Source organism: Eleutherodactylus coqui, chromosome 2 (assembly GCF_035609145.1).
Source record: "Eleutherodactylus coqui strain aEleCoq1 chromosome 2, aEleCoq1.hap1, whole genome shotgun sequence".
NCBI lineage: Eukaryota > Metazoa > Chordata > Amphibia > Anura > Eleutherodactylidae > Eleutherodactylus > Eleutherodactylus coqui.
Genome location: NC_089838.1, coordinates 183,531,323 through 183,555,671, shown reverse-complemented (window position 1 = coordinate 183,555,671; position 24,349 = coordinate 183,531,323). Strand labels below are relative to the sequence as shown.

General features: G+C 41.9%; 1 protein-coding gene across 1 annotated transcript in view; it reads left to right on the top strand.

Annotated features, from left to right (window-relative positions):
- The window catches only part of ELAPOR2 (endosome-lysosome associated apoptosis and autophagy regulator family member 2), a 102,649-nt gene that overhangs the window by 4,602 nt on the left and 73,698 nt on the right, over positions 1-24,349 (top strand). Inside the window, exon 2 of the mRNA XM_066592016.1 lies at positions 22,320-22,440. Within this exon, the coding sequence (XP_066448113.1) occupies positions 22,320-22,440 (121 nt within the window). The remainder of the gene's footprint in view (positions 1-22,319; positions 22,441-24,349) is intronic.

Here is a 24,349-nt window from a genome sequence, read left to right as displayed (position 1 = left end):
CATGCAGATAACATATAATCTTCCACAAAAGTAACTGTGCATAAAGAAACATTCTGGTGCTACTTATCTGCTTGATGCAAACTTTTTAGATACGAACTACAGTGATTCCTTGGGTTAAGAGTGTCTCAGCTTACAAGGTTTTTGACTTGAGAGCAGGCTCTCTCCTGAATTTTAGCTCTGATTTAAGAGCAAAAACTTGGGTTAAGAGCCTCGCTTTCAATTGGGCCGCCACTGCTGCCGTTGGCCTCATTGAAAGCAATGGCCTGCCGGCAACAACTACAGTGATTTGTCGGGGAAGGGCTTTAAATATAAGCCCTTCCCTGAAAATCTACCCTAGCTGTAATAAAAAATATATACTCACCTGTCCGGCGCTGCTAGGGCTCAGGCATGTCTAGCCGACACTTGTTCTCGCTGCATTCTCCACTTGAGCCCAAGCAGACAGGTGAGTATATATATTTTTTACTACAGCTAGAGATGATTTTCAGGGAAGGCTTATATTTAAAGCCCCTCCCCAAATTTCACTGCGGGGATGTCGGCGTCCTATTGCTTTCCATTGAACAACGCCATCCACATTGAAATCAGTGGGAGAGCTGGAATGGATTAATGGCCTTTCCATTTATTTTAATGGGGAAAATTGATTTGACTTACGAGTGTTTTAGGTTAAGAGCTCCGTCACAGAACAAATTAAACGCTTAACGCAAGGCACCACTGTATATCATACGAATGTTTGTACATATTTGGATAGTTCCTTATGAACAAACATGTTTGGACCAGAGGAGGCCTCTGCAGGTGAAATGTAGTTTAACATGAGAACCATTTGGATACATGCAAAGCCATGGTATTTTAGAATGAGGGCTTATTCATGCAAGCGTATATCGGCCGCCGTTTTCACGGCCGGCCAATATATGCTACTATCTGATGCGTTGGATTCCAATGCATCAGATCATACAGGTTTATTCTGCAGCGTATTCTCCTGGTTGTTGTCATACATTTGCACAATTTATAATTTTTGTAGCGCTAGTTGTAAATTTTTAAAAAGTCTTCATAATAATAACCTTTATCTTATTTTAGTAGAATATATACTTGGGACTTACATATACTTGGGACTTACAAGCAAGCATGTTTATGTCTGTAAAGTAGGGCTGCAGCCAGACAGCTCAGTATCACCTTATCATGGGGAAAAGAATAGTGATCAGTTGTTCAGCTCAGCCAATTGCTATTTCCACTCCACCAGCTGGCTTGGTGGTATCTTGCATCATCCAAAAACATGACCTGATCTATCCAATTTCTTCACGTCATCAAATTTTCAGTTATCAATATCCATTAGTCCCCATAGGGAATGTCAATGATGGATGGATGGATGGATAGATAGATAGATATGAGATAACTAGATGGAATTTACACATTAAGCATGCTATGTATTCTATTGATGTGTATAGTTTTCTGTATGCGAAGATCACTAAGTGTCCTGTTTTATATTTGTAGATGTAAGCAGGAATGGATCTGCAATCTTCAGTGTTTTCTTTGTGACATACTCCCTTGTGTGAACAGCTGTGCTAGTGGAGTCTGGTCATTTATGTAAATAAATACTTTGCCATTGATTTTTTAAGAGCTAGCATGGTCCTAATGGATTGGCACAAACCACAGGGTTTTAAAGAATATTACTTCTTTATGATTCTACATCTAAGGCCAATAGTATTTCTCTAGCTAAAAATTGGGTTTGGTTTCTGTTTTTCTAATGGAATAGATAGCGGTCACATCTGTTCAAGACTGTAGATGAAACTAGAGCAAGAAGGATTCTAGACCAATCTAGACAGGCATGTTTATGGGAGAATAATGGTAGCTAGACACAGGACCACACAGAATACAGGGGTAAAGATCTGAATGGAACACACTGAACCTCCGTGACTGAATCCACCTCAAAGTGGAGCACCCGTCCCAAAAAGGACGACCCCACTGCTTCTACGAGGCAAGGTCCAAAGTTGGAGAGGTACTGGATTGGGGACTACGAAAGGACTGGATACAGAGCAAAGGGCACACACAAGCAAACAATCTGACAGCAGATTTATAATCTGCAAGTGCGTAACAGACAAGAATAGAGAGAGTACAGACTGACAACAGACAGGTATGCTGAGAGTCCCGACAGGGCCAGCATACAAGAAGTATAGTCAGCACCCTCAGCAAGAAGGAGACAGTTTCTATATATCATAAAGTAGCTGACTGGCTGGCTAGACTGTCAATCAACCCAGCCAGGCCATCAGCTGAACAACTCTAATAAGTTTACTGATCAGCTGGCTGGGCTGTCAATCACCAGTCAGTCCTTCAGCTAAAAGGCAGCAGGGAAATGTTTAACCCTTGATGACCCTGACTGAAACGTGTATGCCGGCAGGCACACCACATGATCGAGAAGTGACATGGTGGCGTCACTCCAGACCCCATCCCAAGACATGGAAGAAGCCACCAGTGCCACGGCAATAGAGCTGCAGATTGCACTAGTTTCATTGAAAAACTGAAATCTGACAAAATGGAAGCAAACTGAAGGCTTCAGTTTTTTTGAAAACCCACTGAAATCAAAGAGGAAAAAAGCTGAAATGTTTAATTCTATTTTAATTCCATTTCTCTGCTCCAAAAACAAAACAGAGAAATAGAAAACTCTAGTGGTGCCCTAATGCGGGTGTAAATGAGCCCTTAGATTAAACTCTGAGCTGTTGTAAAGCTTTGTGGGAAAATGATGCATGTAGCTCCAGCACTTCACATAAAAACTAAACCTTTATTAGAATATATCCATAGAAAGGTAAAAATGCTCATATGTGTGAACAGGGACCTGCGCGTTTCGCCAAAAAACTAAGCCTTAGGCCTCATGTCCACAAGAGGGTCGGGTCCGGATGCGTGTGGGTTGTCCATTGTCTCCTCCGTGCATGCGGGCGAGCGACGGCTGGCACACCCCCACACATTGCGCAGTGGAGATTTTTTTTAATCTCCTGCTTTCCTGTGGGACCTCCAGGACACCCAGAGTAACAGTTCTGGGTGTGCTGCAGATCGGACGACTTCCATTGACTTCAATGGAAGCTGTCTCTGCGGGATCCACGGCAAGATGGAGCATGCTGCGATTTGTTTTCCAGACCTTTCATTAAGCTGCGGGCGGCATGAACTCCGGATCATCCACACGGGTTCCCCACGCGGATCCCAGAACTCAAACCCGCCTGTGGATATGGGTCCATCATCATAGCATATAGCCTGTACAAGAAGCAAGTAATTTAAAGGTAACAGGATATGACATAACAAAAGTGTTATCACTCCTACTAAAGAATAAATACTGAGCAAATTAAACACATGAAAAACAATACAAAAACAGTATATAAACATAAGACCAGATAGAAGTTTAAGATTATGTGGAAATCTAATTTTTAACTGTATAATCCAATAAACCTCTCTTGATATCAGTTTTTTCAACCAATCTCCACATGCCAGTGACTTTAAATGAGGATATATCCCAATGGTAGATTTCCCAAGAATGTATGTATGCAGCAGACAGGGAACGTCTCAATGCACCTGAGGAGGGATTAGAGCTAGATATATGCTCAGCAATACCTAGTTGTAATTTACGGGATGTACATCTGACGTGTTGCTCTTAACAGTACATTAAATAACATAAATGACACGAGTGGTGTTACAATTTATAAAATAATTAATATAAAAAGCCTGTGATGTTGTAAAGGAAGAAAACGTTTTGGTTTGTTTTAATAAAACGCGCAGACCATATCTTGATTGGGCACGTCTGAAATAATCTTTAGGCCGCCTTCATACCAGTGAGAAAATCGCCCAAGATTTAGGCAGTGCTGGAAACAAATTGCAGCGTGTCCTATCTTTGGGCATGCCCTCGCATTTCCCAATGAGGCTGGCGGCAGCATCGCACTGCGTGCTAGGTGCATGCGGCTATGATGCGAGTTTTCCCATCTGTGGGGAAATCTCATGTTGGCAAGCGTGTTATTAGGCTGTAAATCACGGCCCAATATCGCACTCTTCCATGTGAAGGTAGCCTTAGTCATGAGCCAATTTTGAGACGTCAAGTAGTATTGTTGTATAAGCCAGAAGCTATCACGTTGCCTATGGTACGTGTTTTTTTGCTGACAAATTTAATACTTGGCTGGATAATTTGGGCGAGGGAATCATCCTACATAAGAATAGGTAGATTTCTTTCTATGATTTGTTTAATTTCTAAAAAATTCCTCACTAAAAGTAGCAGAAAAAACTAAAAAAAAAGTTAGATGCAGTATCAGGATGTGTCCGGTGTTGTCTGAACTGTTAAACATTTGTATTGGCATTTAGATTGTGTCAAGTAGTCACATCTGATTTTCGACGCTGCTATACTGTTGGCGCCATTTATGATCCTACTATGTTAACCACCATGGCGAAAGCGGCCAGAAATAACACAGCACTCTTGATTCTAATCTTTTCCCAATGAACATGCCCTTTTGGCTCTACCGTGAAGGAGGTGGCAACTCTGTGCATGTAATAAGAAGTTGCCAGAGGAACTTAGTATTTGTAATTAGTAGTATTAACTTGTTAAGCCTTGTATATGGAAAGAAGCAGGTGACCCAAGTAGTAAGCAGAATATAACTTAATGAACTAGTCTGATCTTGACTTTAAAGTACTTTTCATTCATTGTTGCTAAAGTGTTTCCTTATAAATCATTCATTATCTCCCAGGAGTAGCAGGTTTTACTGAAAACAGCGTTGGGGTGGAAACTAATTGGCACATAAAGAAACCAGACTTGGTTTATAGGGGTGTAGTAACACAAGCAGTCAATTAATTTGGCATAATCTCATAGAGCCTGGTTCAGGAGACCTCTGCCACCCTGTAGTCTCTGTTTAATATTTAAGCCAGGTATACAATTGTCTTTCAAGCTGTTTTTCTCAAAACTATATTATCAGCGATGGGTGATGTGATAAAAGGGTAATCAAGGCCCTCTTACACGGAACTATTAATGTTCAAAAAATTGTTTAAATTACTGAAAGCGAACAATAACCATTTAGTCTAAACTCAGCCTACGATCGAATGATAATCGTTCACTTTTCATTCGTTGCTCATTTTACACAGGCCTAAAAATCATCGTTGGCTCGTTCACTAACAGTTTGGTTTGAAAACTAATTGTTCAGTCATTCTCATTCACTTATACAGTGAATGTGAACGAATGAGCAATTTCTCTTTTGAATGAGCCAATGATGTGTCTGCCTATATGAACAGGCTGCCCGAGCAAACAAGTGAACTCTGATATCGTTCGCTCATTCAAATGAGAAATTGGCTCCTCTAAACAGACACTTAGCCTGTGTCCTTACCTGTATTTGGTAGTACATGTGATAGAAAAATGGTCCAATGCGTCTGAAAAACTTGTAAGGGTTCATTGTAGCCATAAACAAGCTTGTTGCTTAAGCTGGCCATACACATTATATGTATATTAGCTAAAACCACTGACTTTGGCTGGACCGACTGCTCATTGAATATGTATAGGGCCTCCCAAGATGGCAGAAAAGTTAGGCTGGGGTCATACGGGCCGGAATTCTTGCGGAATTCTCACAGAATGGTTGCACCGAAAAAAAGCGAGAATTCCGGTGAAAAAGCGCAGCTTCAAAACCCGCGGCCTTAAGCTGCAGGTTATGGAGTGGTTTCTCCATCAGCATTGCGCTGTGGCTTTCTCCCCCCATAGAGAGGATAGAGGCTGCTATGGAAATGAAAAAAGAATTGACATGCTGCGTCTTTGTTTCCCGCGCCGCATGTCCGTTTCTGTGCGGCTTGGCCGCGTGTGGACAAGATTTTTGTTAAATCTTGTCCACTTTTGCTGGCTAATCCTGGGATTAGGAGCCACCGGCGGAATTGCTGTGCGGACATTCCGCAGCAATTCTGCCCCATGTGAACCCAGCCTTAAGGATCAGGCAGTTGGATTTCAACTTGCCTGATCTTTTTGTTATTGAGAGATAAGCCATTACCAAAGGTCTCTTAAAGTAGCTTACTGCTCTCTTCTTATTCAGAACACATATATAGGTTAATTTGCATGTGTATGGGGGGGGGGGAGAGTCGGATGATACAGTTGCCAGCTGAGAGTTCAGCTGACAGCTATCTAAAGTGTGTGGCCAGCCTTAGGCTTTATCCACACAAGCATATATACTCAGTCTAAGGACTTCGGGCTCGTTCACCTGAGCACTGGTTTTGCTCATTATAGGTATGTGAAAAGATCGCTTCTAATGGAACCAATGGTTTCCTATAGAAGTGTTGAAGGAATTTTAGACACGCAAAAAACTTGCACCAAACTTCAAATTTGCATCTAAGGTCCATGGTGCGAGAAAAGATAGGACCTGTCACCTGACCTATCTTTGGTGTATGCTTTCCATAGACTCCTATAGAAGCTGGAAAACACGTATCACGCACCTCGGATCGTGTGAACGGGCTAATTAAAATAGCTGGAATTCACCCGTTCATACAATTTTTAGTGTAGTATAGCCGCGATCTTTTCACGCGCCTATACTGTGATAAAATAGCGCTCGTGTCAACGAGCCCCTAGTCATACAAGTGATTTTCATATGCTGTGGTGTTTATGACTGCACAGACAGCACATTGACCCATTACAATTAATGGGGGTATACAAACATGTGCTTTTTTGCACAGATGGTCTGTGTCACAGCAGGTTCTGTCCTAGTATGATTTCTTGGATAACAGTCACCCGTTCAAGCGCAAAAAAAGTAAAGCGCACCCAAGTGACATCCCTGTGTACTCTGTTTTTCATTGATCATTGCTAAGCAATGCTATAAAACAATGGGGTTCCTTCCAGATCAAACAGATGATGCAGAAGTAAAAACCGTACTTGCACAACACATGTAGACGCTGCACAAATGTACACATGGATTAAAATCAGTCTGTTTTTCAAGGATCCAAAATCAGACTTGCTTATCTGAATAAACCATAAGGGCCTCTACCCACTAGCGTTTATTAACGCTGCAATATCGCTGCGTTTTTTTCAATTGGACTTTCTAATGTTAAAATTGCATCGCACAAAAATCGCAAATGCACAAACTTGCGATTTTTGTGCGATGTGATTTTAACATTAGAAAGTCCAATTTCAAAAAACGCAGCGATATCGCATCGTTCATAAGCGCTAGTGGGTAGAAGCCCATAAAACTGGTTAAATACATGCCACAAATCTTTCAGTGTTTCCTGTATACTTTTACTTCATTTTTAATTCACTACCAGTTTTGGCTGGAAGAACCACAGTCAAAACGTCCGCCAGATCTGTACTGTGTGAACAGGCCCTTATTGTTTTGAAAACATCACCACTTACCAATTACATTACTGGTCACCTTTCAAGTGTGTTTACCAGCAAACCAACTCAAGAAAAACAATTGACCTAATACATTACTAGTATAGATAAGCGAGCATACTCTCTAAGGACAATTGCTTAGTCGAGCATTGTCCTTAGCGAGTATCTCCCCGCTCGGAAGAAAAGGTTCAGGTGCCGGCGCGGGTGACAGGTGAGTTGCGGCCATGAGCAAGGGGGAGCGGGGGGAAGAGAGGGAGAGAGAGATCTCCCCTCCGTTCCTTCCTGCTCTCCCCCACAGCTCCCCGCCCGCCGCCAGCAGCCGAATCTTTGCTCCCGAGCGGGCAGGTACTTGCTAAGGGCAATGCTCGATCGAGCAATTGCCCTTAGCGAGTATGCTCGCTCATCTCTAATTACTAGTCTTTTTTTTCTTATTATTAAATGCTTGTCAGGCTTCTGATATACGACCTGTAAAACCAAAATGGAACCTTTTCTGTCACCCAAGACTGTCACTTAACTTCCTAGACCTCAGAATGACAATATTAAGTTATATTGTGATTAGAGATGAGCGAATGTACTCGTTTCGAGTAATTACTCGATCGAGCACCGCGATTTTTGAGTACTTCCGTACTCGGGTGAAAGATTCGGGGGTGGGGGGAGGCGTGGCGGAGCGGGGGTAGCAGCGGGGAACAGGGGGGAGCTCTCTCTCTCTCCCTCTCCCCCCCCCCCCACTCCCCGCTGCAACCCCCCACTCACCCACAGCGCCCCCAAATCTTTTCACCCAAGTACGGAAGTACTCGAAAATCACGGCGCTCGGGTGAAAAAGGGGCGTGGCCGAGTAGGTTCCCTCATCTCTAATTGTGATATATTACCTGTTCTGTATCAGTATGTCATTGGGTAGATTTATCATTCTGGACTCTAGAAAAGTTGTGTGTCAGAAGAGCATAACTCGAGGACTTATATTTACAGGTGTTTTTTTAAATCCTGGGAGAAGTGTTCCTTAAGCACATGCCTCCATTTCTGACTCACTTGCTGTTGTGATAAAGGTTGCTTCTTTTTTCAGAAGTGCTGAGTGTTTGTTCTTACATGTTCATACCATGAATGGTTGGGTGACATTCCAAGGTAAAGAGCTTTTCTAGTCACACAAATACTATCTGAAGCAACACGGCAAGGTGGGATGTGACAAGGTGCGATTATGTACTGGAGGATCTCAGATATCATGTTGCACTTTATAGACTATACTACATGGTATAACTTTACTACATTCACTAGTGAATGTGAAACCATTTAACAATTAGTTAACTGTATGTAGTTGATTAGAGCTTTCCTTTATAACCTAGCTTTGTGCATGGCAGTGGTAGATTAGTTAAGCATGTGAGGTCTTTGTGCTGTTAAGGTACTTTTACACGAAAAGACTATTATTAAGAAAAAAAAAATCGCAGGATCGAATTTGAAGGATAAGTGTTCAGTGTAAACATGGCCAATGATTGAAGAAGAACGATAATTCGTTCGCTTATCCTTATCAGTCATTTCATTAAATAGTTTGGTTTAAACACTGTTCGTTCAGTCCTTGTCACTCACTGGTACAGCGAACTGAACGATCCTAGAAAAAATGTGTAAAAGTACCTTTAGCGTGATATTGTGTTTATTTACTTATGAAAGAAGGATCTCTAATTGTGAAGATTCTAACTTCAACGTACTTAGAAGGTTTGTACAAAACTATTTTTCCATAGCGGTTTAGCAGGTGATGGGGGGGGTTAATATAACAGATTTTTAAGAAATGGCAGTCAGACAGCCCATAATAAGCACTTAGAAAGAACCTCTTTCATCCGCTTTTTTCCATCCAATCTTCAGACCCAAAAATTGGTCTGAAATTTTTTTTGACGAAACATGTCCTATTCTTGTCCAATCTTCAGACAAGAATATAAAAATTAATGTACATAGGGCAGCACATGGATGGGGTGTCTGAGTATGGTCCAATCTGAAAATCTTGGGCACAACTCAAATGTATGTATGCATGTCCCCAAGGGTCCTGCAGTTATAACTTACAACAGTGTAAGGGATGAATGGATTCTGATTTTTCAGTGGTGGATGGTCATACATGCATGGTTACTTGTTTATTAAAATGAATGTAGACTCGGAGTATGCATCCGTATGTTAAAATCAGGACTGGGACCTACCAGTTCTCAACAGCTGTGGTTGTCGTAACCATCCAGTGACCCCCTTGGTGACACATATGATATGTCTATTTGTGAGAAAACCCCCTTAAAGTGTGCCTCCAGTAAAACCTGAAAAAGGTCTGCTGCTTCATTTAGACTAACGTTCTATCTTGCCATTAGAAAACTGCTCTTACTTAATGAGATCCAGCAGGAAAGAGCTCAGTGCTGTGCAGTCCTGCAACTTTTTTTGGAGGAGGGAATGAGCTGCACATTTTCTCACAGCAAGGCCTTATTCACAAGAACATTTTTACACAGCTAATTTAGCCACAATGAGAAATCGCGACCATATGAAGCATTGGTTTCCAATGTAATTATTCAGACGAGCGATTTTTAGCTGCATAAAAATGTCACGCTGGGAATTATAGGACAAAAACGCAGCCAGGAAGGATAGGTCTTGCCCTATCTTTTGCCGAAATACGCTAGAGGCTTCTATGCTGGGACACGAAGACAGGTGCCCCTATTTAACTATTTAAAGTCATGTATGCCAACCGAGGGATTTCTGTGCTGCAGCGTATATTTTCACTAATGCACTGCAGTCGCCCGTGTGAGTGGACGACTGTAGAAGCTTGTGACGTGATTGCGGCTGTTTGTCATTGTGGATGAATTGTGGATTTGCAGGCAGATACTCCTGAGGTTGCTTTGAGACCAGGCAGGGCCGTGGTGGAAGGCACCATTGGACTTGCACTTTTTATCCAGGCGGATGATCCACTGTGCATCTGTGTATGTCCATGCAAAAAAACTCTTGAATCCGCGATCATCCGTAAGCATTTTAAATTCATTTCCGCAATGCATCGCATGGCTTTCGTGGCGGAAATCCACATGCGGAATCTAGCTCTTCTGTGTGCCGGCGGCCTTAGTGACCTTTTACACGGGATACAATATTCTGCAACAGTTTTGCAGAATATGCCGATCCTGAATTGTGCAGCAAAATCTGCACTGTTAACTGTGGATTTGCATGCAAAATTGACAGCAGGATTCTGCTATTTTCAATTCCACATCAAAATCTGCCGATTTTGGTATTGAATATTTTGCAGGAGCGCATATTCCCCAACACTGTTGTGAAATATTCCGTCCTGTGTGAAAGGTCCCTAAGGGCTCTTTAAACAATCACAATTATTTTACCAGGATGCAAAGGAATTTTCCACTGCAGAAATCTGCACCAAAATCCGTATGGCTAAATGCTGATTTAGATGCAGAACTGCATGATTTAAGCCATTTTCAATTCCTTAGCAAAATCTGCATGTTACTTTTGCAGATTTTCGTGCACAATTTTCTGTAGGACCGCAAACCCGAATGCATCCTGGCGGAATCATTCCATCCTTGTGAAAGCATGTTAAGGGCACCTTTACACACATGTAATTACTGCAGGCCTTCCTCAACGCACAGCAATTATACTGGAGACCTGCACCTAAAGGGTGTGGATTTTGCCTTGGTTTTTGTAGTGGATCTGCTGTGGGATAAAACCTTGTATTTAAAGGGTTGAATTCCACTGCAAAAACCTGCATCGGCGCCCGTGTTACTTCAGATAGCAGACGGCCGTACCTGAAGACGGACGTCTCTCTGCAGTGCCGGAGGAAAAAACATGTGACCGGCTTCATTGCCGGTCATGTGTTCTTTCATCAGCGCAGCAGAGAGACGTCCATCTTCTAACTGTCAGTCACACGGGCGCATTGGCGCCGGTGTACGGGTGCCGATGTGCCCGTGTGACTGAGCCCTAAATAGACAAGCATATATAAAGTTGCCCAAGAGAAAACTGCCAGAAAGAAACGGCGTGCCAAGAGTATGCCAATATTTGTCAAGTTTACAACTAGTTTGTCGTTGTGTTTGAAAGAAAATAATACAGTAAAAGTAAAATTATTTTCAGTTTGTTGATTTTAGATGAAAATGAAGATTAACCATTAGTTTCCAGCAGCAGAAATGTGCCACATACATTGTTAGCCTTGTTATCCAAACATGTGCTGTTTACCTGTGAAAAAAGCTTTGGTGATGGGGCAATGGCTGCCGGGTGACAGCTGTGTGTGCATATATTCAGCTCACCTCCTTATCACTAGCTAGATAAACCTGAATGATGTCTTGCTAAACCCTTCCTATTCAAATGTGAAACCCAAGAAAGGACACTAATCTACACATTGACATTCACAATCCCAATAGTTTGCTTTACAAATTTATTGACACTCACCCCGGTTTACCGAAATGCACAGCTGGCTGCAGTAAGGTTTATATAGGGCTTGTGTACCAAGCTTACTATACTTTTTCTGATAGATCCTTTCAATGGAGCTGTCAGGAGTAGCAAACATACATCCACTAAACCACGGGTTGGTTTGGCTTTGGGCTAACTTCTGAGGTGCCTCGGTCTTCACTCTTTAACCCCACCAGTTGGGATGTGGGCTGCACTGTGGGGTCCCCATGCTGTTACTCAGAAAGTGGCCCCAGTACTGTGGCAGCTGACCCTACTAGAGGCCTTGGAGTGGTACCTGAGGGTATGAACAGGAGCATAATCAGACACCCCAGGTCTGGACAGGTGGCAAACTTCAATATGAGGAACAAGTTGTGTTATGAAGTATGATATCTGTAGATTCACCAATTTTGACATCTTGTCTGTTATTGAACATGATGTTATTATGTTTTCATCCTATCCAGGCCTGGCTCCTTAATATTCATTGGTTACCTGCTCACACCTGGATAGGGATCCTATCCTCCCTTTTGTTTCTGTACAGGATAAGCCATTAACATTGCCGTGGTCCTCTGTTTCTCACAATGAAATTACCAGTAGTAACAGGAGATGCTACTGAATAATTTTCACAGATACACAAACACCAGACCCTGCATCCCTAAACCACCCCGGGAGATGACTACTGGATTAGAACAAAGGAGAAATTAGTAACTTAAATTATGATTAATCGGTGAGGTATCATATCAAGATTCCAAAGGAACTGGTATATATCTATTTCATCTATTAGTTTTATTTTCAATAACTGCCTTGTATGTATATTGTATGTTCCTTTTCCTTTATATATATATATTTTATATAAGCACTGCTATCTTTTTGGAATAAAGTCTTGAATCTTTATCAGTAAGTCCTTGTAGCTCTATAAACAGCCCATAGACCGCAATAAATGTGGCAATTTAAGCTGCTCCTGCTGGAGAGCCAGAAGTGTCCATATCCAGTCAGTGAGCAGAACCTTGGTAGCTGACCTGCCTTACAGTAAAACGGTCAGTGCTGGCAGCAGGGCTTTTTTGAATATGCATGATCATGTCTGGGTGTGACTTAGACTCCATCTTCCGAGTGCAGGATTGGGGGATTTGGAAATAATTCAATCCTGTTGTTGAGCCCCGTGTCTCGTGTCATGAGCTCTGTGTATGCATCACAGTAAATCAGGCAAGAGGTCAGGGTAAGCAGAAAATAGAAGCTTAGAGTAACATACTTGGGTCAGGAACAGAGACAGGAATATAGTCAGCGATTGCCAATGTCAGGACACCAGAGAGTCAGAACGGAACTTAATAGCACCTTGAGTAGTTCAAAATGACAACAATACTTAAAGGGGTTGTCTCGCGGCAGCAAGTGGGGGTATACACTTCTGTATGGACATATTAATGCACTTTGTAATATACATCGTGCATTAATTATGAGCCATACAGAAGTTATTCACTTACCTGCTCCGTTGCTAGCGTCCCCGTCGCCATGGATCCGTCTAAATTCACTGTCTTCTGGCGTTTTTAGACGCGCTTGCGCAGTCCGGTCTTCTGCCTGGTGAATGGGGCCGCTCGGCCTGGAGAGCTGCTCCCGCGTCGTCATCATAGCTCCGCCCCATCACGTGTGCCGATTCCAGCCAATCAGGAGGCTGGAATCGGCAATGGACCGCACAGAGCCCACGGTGCACCATGGGAGAAGACCCGCGGTGCATCGTGGGTGAAGATCCCGGCGGCCATCTTGGAGAAGGAAGAAAGAAGTCGTCGCAGAGTGGGGATTCAGGTAAGTAATATATATATATTTTTTTTTTAACCCATCCCTTGGGTTTGTCTCGCGCCGAACGGGGGGCCTATTGAAAAAAAAAAAAACGTTTTGGCGGGAGACAACCCCTTTAAGCATTTCCATTATAGGGAGGATGCCTGATATGGCCAGAGATAGACACTGAGGCAGGAGAACATTTTGTATGACGGTGATAGCCATGGGCGTAACTATAGAGGATGCAGGGGATGTGGTTGCACCCGGGCCCAGGAGCCTTAGGGGGCCCAGAAGGCCTCTTTTCTCCATATAGGGAGCCCAGTACTATGAATAAAGCATTATAGTTGGGGGCCCTGTTACAGGTTTTGCATTGGGGCCCAGGAGCTTCAAGTTACGCCTCTGGTGATAGCCCTATTAGAACATGGCTAGGAGCATGTGCATGCACTCTGAAGTGCTGTTAGTGACAAAGCAGCAGAGGGGAGCTGATTGTAAGCCAGAGCCCTCAGGAGGGGTAAGTCAGCGGCTTCGAACTGTAAGAGGTGCCCTAACAAAATGTTATCTGAACTGGCCAATTTCCACTGTTTAGGTCAATAAGTGCTCTAAAATTTCACATAAATAATAGTGTGCAATGGCTGATTGCTAATTGATCTCCCCTAATGAGTGATCATCTGTGTTGATTTTTTCACACAATCATTGGTTGAAATTACCGTATATACTCCAGTATTAGCCGACCCGAGTATAAGCCGAAGCATCTAATTTTTCCACAAAAAGCTGGGAGAATTAGGTGCCTCGAGTATAAGCCAAGCTAGACTAGGTAAAAAACACAAAACGCAATACTCACCTCGCAGTCGGCGTCTGTGTCCCTCGCAGTAGGCGTCTGTTTCCCCTGCGTGATGGTCTCACCGGCAGTGCGGCAAGCTGCTCTGTAATTCTCCATGCTGTCAGCTCTCTCTGCTAAATGGGGCTTTGAATTCCCCCACCATCAGCAAGTAAGCGCTGTGATTGTATCGAGCGCCAGCCAATCACAGCCATTCAGTAAGGTCATTCACTGAATGCCTGTGAATGATTGAGTGCCGGCTGTGATTGGCTCTGACAGCAGGGAGAATTACAGAGCAGCTTGCCGCACCGCCATTGAGACCATTGCGACTGCTGGTCGCGAGGTGAGTATTGAGTTTTTTCTTTTTTACCTAGCTCACGCGAGTATAAGCCAAGGGGGGCTTTTTCAGCATAAAAATGTGCTGAAACAGTCAGCTTATACTTGAGTATATACGGTACAGGTATATTGTGGGATTGGCCAGTTATGGATAATCATTTGCCACTACTCACAGGTAAATGTGGCATGTTGATAATTAATTCCTTTATACGATGGCAGTGACATTGTCATGTAATGTGCATGGATAGTTAGTATGAGTAATAGATAAAGCAGATGAAATTTAGGCTGGCCTTTAGATATTTGATACATGGATACACATTAGATAGAAGCAGGTTATTGGTTGAACAAGCATTGAACAAAGAATTGTCTTGTTTTACAGACTCTGGCATAAACATTTTAGTCCCTATTGGCCATTAATCTTGTTCGAACTTGCCATACATGTACAGTGACACTGGATGATGCACAAACAATCTTTCTGAGAACATGCTTTTAAAGGAAAATCATTCATTGACAAAATATCTTTCGTTATCACAAATGATCTTTCAACCAACTTTTAGATGAATAGATGAGTTGTGGATTACGTATTTCCAGACAATAAGGTCTGTCATTGCTCATCTTAAACAATCATTTGTTGTTTGTTGTGAAATTGTCCATTTCCATCAACTTTAGTCTAATATGTATGGGCACCCACAAGGCCCTTTTACACACAAAAATGATTGCTCAAAAGATGGCTTTTGAGCGATCATTTTGCATAAAGTACTACTTGGTACTAATGCTTATTAGTACCAATTAGAAGCATGTAAGCCATTGGGAGCTGTATTCGGAGAACAGACCACCCGCTGTTCTCTGAATAAATTCCCTTTGTTCTGCCATGGGGCTGATAGCTGAGACAATGTAATCAGCGCTCCCTGGGCAGAACACAGCATGCGGTCCGTTTTATCAGCTCTTCTGCCAAATGATGGATTTCATGCCGAACTGAAAATGATCGTTCGGCAGAAAAGTGAAAGATGGGCACATTTACACGCAACGATTATCACTCAAAAGCCATCTTTTGAGAGATAATCGTTGTGTGTAAAAGGGCCTTAAGTCTCTAAAGAAGTCAATTAGTATATAGTGTCATGCCAACTATCACAGATTATGGTAATTTTTTAATGGAACTGAATATTTTCTTAGAACGTATGTCACCTTTGGACATCATTTTATAGTTAAAGGAGTTTTCTGCGATTACAAATATTGATAGCCTATCCTTAGGATAGTTTATTAGTACCAAATTGGTGAGGGTTCAACTCTCGGCACCATACATCAATGTTCCATACATCTGTACACTGTACATTTACTAGCTGCAGCATCCAGCACAGATGCTACTAAAATTGCTTAGAGCAATATAAACAATGAAAAGGTCAAAGCACTCATCTGAGCCCCATGGCCCATTCCAACAGCTGTCTGGTAGAGGTACAGACTTCCACCAGGGATAGGCCATCAATTTTGTAATCCCAGAAAACTCTGTAACAGTCTGTATAATATCCCAAAGTTGTATTCACAAACCTTCTGGCCCATGTTGAAAAGACTTGTTCTTTCAGTCAATTCAGGCAAAGTAGTGGGATAGTTTGTTTGTCCTCTATCACAATACTACACAGTGTATTCTGTTAATACTACCTTTCCTACAATGAATGACCAAAACTGTAACAACTATCAGTTGTGTGAGCAGGACTGGGTCCCAGTATGCTTTAAACTTCTGAACGTAAACAGTGATTATTTCCATGCTCTAACAACAAGCAGAGATCTTGAAAATGGTAAAGAATTAGAACACAAAGTAAGTTAGCAAGTTGTGTTAAACTACATACACTGTACAATGATTACACTGCATTATTAATAATATTTATCCTGCTAAGGGGGTTTAACGGCACTATGATCTCCGATCAGCTGATTGAATTGGCCGTTATGCTTGGGTGAATGATGCTGTTACCTCACTGCATACCAGGCACAGTGCCATACATTTCATAGTGGCTGTGCCTGGTGTTGCTACCCAGTTCTATTCACTTGAATGGGACTGTGTTGCTATCAGCCCATGTGACTGATGAAGTGATGTCACATGCCTTCAATTAGTTGATCAGCAGCACGGATCCCAAGCAACAAATCCCTGACGATCTGATATTGAATATCTATCCTAAGGATAGGTTATCAATATTAGAGTCCCAGAAAACCCTGTTAAATCTAAACTTAAGTAAATTTCTGGAAATAAACATTTTGTTGCTTTCTATTTTGTGAATTCACATCAGGTGCATCATTGTTATCTAGTGATTAATCCTTCCGGCTTTTCCAAATGCAACAATAAAAATATCTACATTGAAATGAAATATTATCCCGCACACTGACAGCAGATGTCTAACAATCCATAATAGGCTTTTTGTGTGTTTGCAACATTCCCCTCAATCTGTGAACCTGAGATATGTGTCTCTTCATCTGTTTCCTGGTGATGATACAAGTTTCCTGCATAGTTACCTCATTGTAAGTTCTACTCTGCTTTTCCAAAAACCAGAACAGTTGTACACACCTAAATCTGGTTCTGGCTTTTTCCTGTTTTTAGTTGAAAATCACATTCAGATATTTCTCAGACTATTTTTTTTTTTATCGTAATCTGCAATTTAGTAATACCCTCTCTGTACTAATAGTTGTATAGCTCTATTTATTAAGCTTTATGTTTCTGGTCTTTTCCACAGTGCTGTAGAGAATTTACTTTAACATATTTTTAACTTTTAACCCTTTCCAATCCACTGTCTGACGTCTGAAGACATTATGATTTAACCCTTTCCAATCCACTGTCTGACGTCTGAAGACATTATGATTTAAGGCTGTACAGCTCCGATGTATGAAGACATCCGTCGGGGTTCTCTTACTGTATATTGCCAGCCTCTCTGCTGTCGGAGCCTATGAATTGTGATTGAAGTGTCCCCAAGATTTACTGTCAACTTAACGGTGGTGTCATACACAGTTTTTGGGGAATTTTTTCGCATTTTTCACGTAGCTTTTTGGTGCCAAAGCCAGAAGTGTATCAGGCAGGAAGGAGAAGTATAATTTCTTCCTTTAACCCCTTAACGACCGGCCCATAGTGTTTTTACGTCCTGCAGCATGGAGGGAGGTAGCGCTGCTATCTCCCTCCATACAGCGGGGGCGTCAGCTGTTTATTACAGCTGACACCCGCGGGCAATAGCCGCGCTCGGCCGTTCGGCCGATCGCGGACATTAACCCTTTAAATGCCGCTGTCAATTCTGACAGCGGCATTTAAATCCCCCGAACGCTGTTTGGGGGTCCCGCACGGCCCCCGCGCGGTGAGATCGGGGGATCCGTGCAGGTGTCATGGCAGCCGGGGGCCTAATGAATGGCCCCAGGGCTGCCTTAGCAGACTGCCTATCAAGCCATCCACACAGGGTGGCTTCATAGACTGCCTGTAAAAAAGCAGTATGACGTAATGCTATAGCATTACGTCATACTGCAGGAGCGATCAAAGCATCGCATGTTAAAGTCCCCCAGGGGGACTTCAAAGTAAAGTAAAAAAAAAGATCAATAAAGTTTTTTAAATTGTAAAAAAAAAAAAAAGTTATAAAAGTTTAAATCACCCCCCTTTTGCCATATCTATTATTAAAAAATCTAAATCATAAAATAAAAATATGTATTTGATATCGCCGCGTCCGTAAAAGTCCGATCTATCAAAGTAGTGCATTATTTTTTCTGCACGGTAAACGTCGTCCGAAAAAAAAAAAAAAAGGAACGCCAGAAATGCATTTTTTTAAATTACCCTGTCTCCCAGAAAAACCGCAATAAAAAGCGATCAAAAAGTCGTATGTATTCCAAATTGATACTAACAGAAACTACAGGACATCCCGCAGAAAATGAGCCCTTGCTCAACTACGTTGACGGAAACATAAAAAAGTTATCGCGCGCACAAAATGACCGCAGAAAATAATTGAAAAAAATTAAATATCTTAAAAAAAAAATTTGTAAAGTACTACAGCAAAAACAATACTATATAAGTTTGGTATCGTAGTAATCGTACTGACCCGTAGAATAAAAATATCAGGTCGTTTTTGTTGCAGTTTGTGCGTCGTAGAAACACGACGCACCGAAAGATGGTGGAATGTCGTTGTTTTTTCCATTTCTCTCCACTAAGAATTTTTAAAAAGTTTTTCAGTACATTATATGGTACAATAAATAGTGCCATTGAAAAATACAACTCGTCCCGCAAAAAACAAGCCCTGATACAGCGACTTCGATGGATAAATAAAGGAGCTACGATTTTTTAAAAGGGAGTAGGAAAAAACAAAAATGGAAAAAAGCAAAAAAGCCTGGTCACTAAGGGGTTAAATTTTCCATCACTTTTGAATTCACTGGCTTTGGCTCAAAAAAACTACAATAAAAAGTGCTATAAAAACTGAAGCATTTTTTGTAAAAATGCTTTGTGTGAAACCACTTTAAGGGACTTTTCGCACAGGATGGAATATTCAACAATTGCCCTCCTGTGCAATTATTCAGCCCTGAAACCCACACTGCTAATGTGCCAATTTTGGTGCGGAGTTGAAAATAGCAGGATCCTGCTGGCAATTCCACATCAAAATACATAGTTAGTAGAGATGAGCAAACGTACTCATTTAGGGTGATTTCGCAATCGAGCATCGCCTTTTTCGAGTAACTGACTACTCGGGCGAAAAGATTTGGGGGGCGGGGGCGGCGTGGTGGAGCGGGGGGTAGCAGTGGGGAACAGGGGGAGCTCTCTCTCTCTCTCCCCCCCACTCCCCTCTGCAACCCCTCGTTCACCCCAGGCGCCCCCCGAATCTTTTTGCCCGAGTAGTCAGTTACTCGAAAAAAGCGATGCTCGATTGCGAAATCGCCTTAAACAAGTACGTTCGCTCATCTGTAATAGTTAGCTGTGCAGATTTTGGTGCATAATAAAATTCAGGGACGGCATATTCCACAATGCTATTGTGGAATATGCTGCCGTGTGGAGAATTTTGTGAAACCATTGCATACATGTGGGGAGTGGAGTTCATATAGGCATGGCTGGCCTTATCTATGTGCGACCTGTGTGGTTATACAGGGTGCCAGCCACCAGTTTGTAGGAGGGCATCAGGTGGATGTAGGTTCACCTGGCCAGATGATCTTTTTTCTCCATGCGGTATCCTCTTGGGGAGCTACATGAATCATCATACCTCTTTACTTCCTGGGTGATGGCATAGGGTATGACAATCTGTCAATGTTATCCAATACAGCGCAGGATTGGTTTTTCGAACGTTAGGCTGAAAAACTGTAATATATTTGATTATTCTATTTGAATTCATTTTTTATGCAATCCCAGAAGTGTAATGTTTTACATTTTCCCCATCAATCTTTGTGTGATGCCTGATACTAATGACATCTTTTGGATCCCCTGACTTGTTCTAGTATTTCCAGAAACTGGCCTTCCTCTGATTGCATAGTCATTCTGAGACAGTGAGACAGTAGCTCTATTTTTTGGAACAAGTCAGTAGATTGCTGGCCATTTGTTTCCCTCTATGTTACTCATCATCTGAAAGCAGAGCCAAGTATCTTTGCCTGGCTTGCAGAATATAGAACTGCCTCTATTTGTTTTCATTTTATTGTCATTAAGTAACACCTAAACAATATAATCCTACTCACAAAACAGTATTTTTTTTTCATGTGCTTACCTAGAAGCGAAGCATAAAGCAGGCCATACATATAAGATTAGTATCGACCAGAATGCGGTCTATTAGACAAACATTGGATTGTTTGTGCAAACAGGCTGACCAATAATATGCCAAACTAACAGATCAGGGATGGGGTTAAGAAAAACAAAACAAAAGACAATAGAATGGACTCGAGCAAAGTGATGAATGATTGGCCGTAATTTTCCGACCATGCCATACACATGTAGTTATAGCTATCAACAGCTGAAAAGACCAACATGACAAGTCATATTTCAACATTAATCTGGTGTCAGTCATTGTGAACAATCATTGCTGTATAAGGGCGCCCACCCACTGGCGATTTTTTTTTCTTTGCGTTTTGCGTTTTTCCTGCAGAGCCATTAGAATTGAATGTACTCCTGTCCACTGGCGTTTTGCGTTGCGTTGCGTTTTTTAACATAGGAACTGTCAGTTGCATATGTGTCCTTATTTTTCTCCTAATGCACCCATGAAAGTCAATGGAAATTAATGGAAAAGCCGCGAAAACGCCGCGAAAAACGCGGGAAAAACGCCGCGAAAACGCGGCGTTTTTCACGCACGAAAATCGCAAACGCCAGTGGGTGGGCGCCCTAATTTTGAAAGAAGGGTTGGCGAAAATTGGCTCTTTTGGACAACTTTTATCTAGTGCATAGCCAGCTTAAATGTGCCTTCCTAGAGCCAACAGTGCCCAAATACATAGTGCATCCTGCTAGATAGCAAAGCCCCCAAATATAGAGTAGCCACCAGTTACCCTTCTGTTTTTCATGCATAAAGAATGAACTCTCCATTCATGTTGCTCTTTGCTGGTAAAGCTAACCATGGATGGCCCATGTTTGCTTCATATGATGATGATATGAAGGGGGTAGAGGGTATGCGAAGATTATAAATGCTCTCTTTTTCATCATCAGTTCCCAATATTGCACAAATATATTTGATAACATGTAGAAATATGTCTTTATTATGACCACATCAACTATTTGTATTATTAGAAAGGATTGAACCCCCAACTGCTCTAAATTCAGTTCTAACAGTGGCATGACATGGGAAAGAATGATATGCTGTTATTCTAATAGGTCCATGGCTACACACCAAATTGTATACACTATTAGGTTAATAATGTAGGTGGCGAGTGAACGTGTGGAAACTTCTGTCACCCTACAAACATAGGGGCATACACACTTAGATGGGCAATTCATATGCCGGTCCATGTAAACTATGCACCAGCATTCCTGCCACTAATGTTTTAAGACAGTGTTCCCCAACTCCAGTCCTCAGGGATCACCAACAGGTCATGTTCTCAGGATTTCCTCAGTATTCCACAGGTGATGTAATTATTGTCAGTGCCTCAGACATTGCCACAGGTGTTCCTACCATCGGATATCCTGAAAACATGACCTGTTGGTGGTCCCTGAGGACTGGAGTTGGGGACCCCTGCTTTAAGAGACTTGTCTCATCTGGTGGCACCCCCATGTGCCATATGGAAGGTTACACCAGCTCTGAGCTTGTGTAGATTTCTGTTATAATGTAGGGCAGTTTCTGGTATAGATTATAGTAAATGTAAAAGGCTTTGTTTGACCATGCCCCTAATGCTAAGTCCCACCCACTTTATAAAACACCTCGGTATAAAAACCTGAAAAGATGCAATTTCGCCATGTGCTTGCAGAAAGTTGGCATACAAACTATAAGGCATACACTATCATGCCAAAAGGATTTGAACACCCCTGTCAATTATTTGTTTTGTGTCCTACTAGCATATGCCATCCCAGAATACCGCCCCCAAATCTACATTGCGAACCGTGTATTTTGATGTGGATTTGCCAGCAGGATTCTGATATCTTTGAATCCGCACGTTAGCAATGCGGATTTTGGTGCTGAATTTTCCGTCCCGTTTGAAAGATCCCTAATGGCAGAATGTTTCCTTATATCTGTGTTAGTATACCATTCTCTTATAAATAGGATATAATTGATCTTACAGGGCGACTATCATTATGAATACACAGAATGTGACAGCACTGGATCCAGGTGGAGAGTTGCTATACCAAATACGGGAAAACAATGCGTTGGAATGCCAGATCCAGTCAAAGGAAGAGATTGCAGTAAGTAGAGGGTAAAATGTTGAAAACGCTTACTTGTATAGGTAATTGATCTGAGTTAGACCTAATGCACACGACTGTATAAAAACTCATCTGTCTTGCGGATGTTTTTCCTCCCGAGTACGGTTCTGTATGTCATCTGTATGCGGTACGCTTGTCCATTTTTTTCACTTCACTATATCATCAGATTTTTTGTCCTGCAACAGCCCCAATTCTTTTTTCTACCTTTCTTAACTATGGATCGATGAAATACGTACAGCACACAGAGCATCCGTGTTCTGTCCTTTTTTTGGTGTCCCCCTTGACTTTGAGTCTCACTCTCAAATCTGATCAGAATAGTGCATGCTGCATTTTTCTGTTTATGCAATCCATGTGTTTGTGTGACAAAAACTGATGTATGAATTGGTACATTATAGTAGAAAGATAAGTATCCAGCACTTGGTCACATCCAAATATGACGACTTTATTTTAGAACGTCACAAAAGATCACCATATAACACTCTGAGTATACCCAAACACACCGCTTACATGTTTTTAACATGTAAAATGTTCTTACTTATGACTTGTTCGAAATATGTAAGAGGTGTGTTTGGGCAGACTCTGTTATATGGTGATAAAGTTGACATATGTAGACCTGACCGTGTACTGGATACTAATTTTTCTACTACATGTTTACACCCGGCTGGGGTGAAGTCTATCCATTAGATGTGGTCTGTCTAGATAGTGAGTTTGATACCCCTTTTTTTTTGAATTGGCACATTGACTACTATTCATCTATGCAGGGGCATAACTAAAGGTTCAGGGGCCCGGGTGCAAATGTTCAGCTCAGTCCTGCCCTCTTTCCCCCATCTGTACATGTACCCAAACCCATACCTAAACTGCGCTGCATACAGTTGCAAAAAGAATTTACATATGTGATCTAGCCCCTTCGCATAATCTTTCCAAACATGACTCATTTCCTTGAGTACGTGAAAATTTGTTTGTATCTCCTTAAGAGGTGTTCATATTTTTTGTTGCATTTTTGAACCACAATTAACCCCTTAATGATGCGGCCCTTACTATTTTTAACAGTGAGATTTTTCTGAAGGAATACATTGGAATCCAATACTTCAGATGGTTGCGATTTTTGCACAATTTTTGGAAGCAGCTAAATAGCTGTGTATATACAGTCGTATGAATAAGACCTTAGTGAGTCATACATCATCCATGATACTGGGCAGGGCAATGATTGACCGTACTTGCAACAGAGTACCACCATTACTTAGCTGTCCAGATGTGTTCTTTGCTGATACCTTTTCCGACTGAAGTCTCCTTACACAAATAGATCCCGGAGCCCGCTATCGGTAGATGCAGTTGGCATGCTCTTGGACAGCAGATAAGTTTCTTGCTGGTACACTGAACACAACTGTTATCAAACTCTGATAGCGCCCACTTCACATGAATCTGTCCCATCTCTTGCTCTCCTCAAGGCAACTGCATCAATGGCGCTGATTTTTTATTTTAAGGCATGGGAGACCCGGTAACAGGGGTTTCCATAACTCGGCAACCCAGCCTTTCAGCCAGTCGGTTTAGCTCTAAGACTCTGACAGCTTACAAAGCACTGCTCTTAGTTTAACAAGACTTGACAGGGACATGTTACCTTTTCAAAGGTCCTTCCAAATGCATATATACAATTTAACTATGCACAGACAAGCACCACTGGTTTAACCCCTTACATAAGCCTCACTGAACAGCAGCTTACACCCACTGTTAAATGTGGTGCTGGTTGATTGATAATTTGAGGCTGCTTTGCAGCAAGTATTCCAGGGTCTCGTGTCATGCCTGACTTAATTGTCATCATCATGAACATTGTCTTATAATGTCCCATTTTTTTCCTCAAATCTTTTTTTTCATTCTACACTTTCCCATTTTA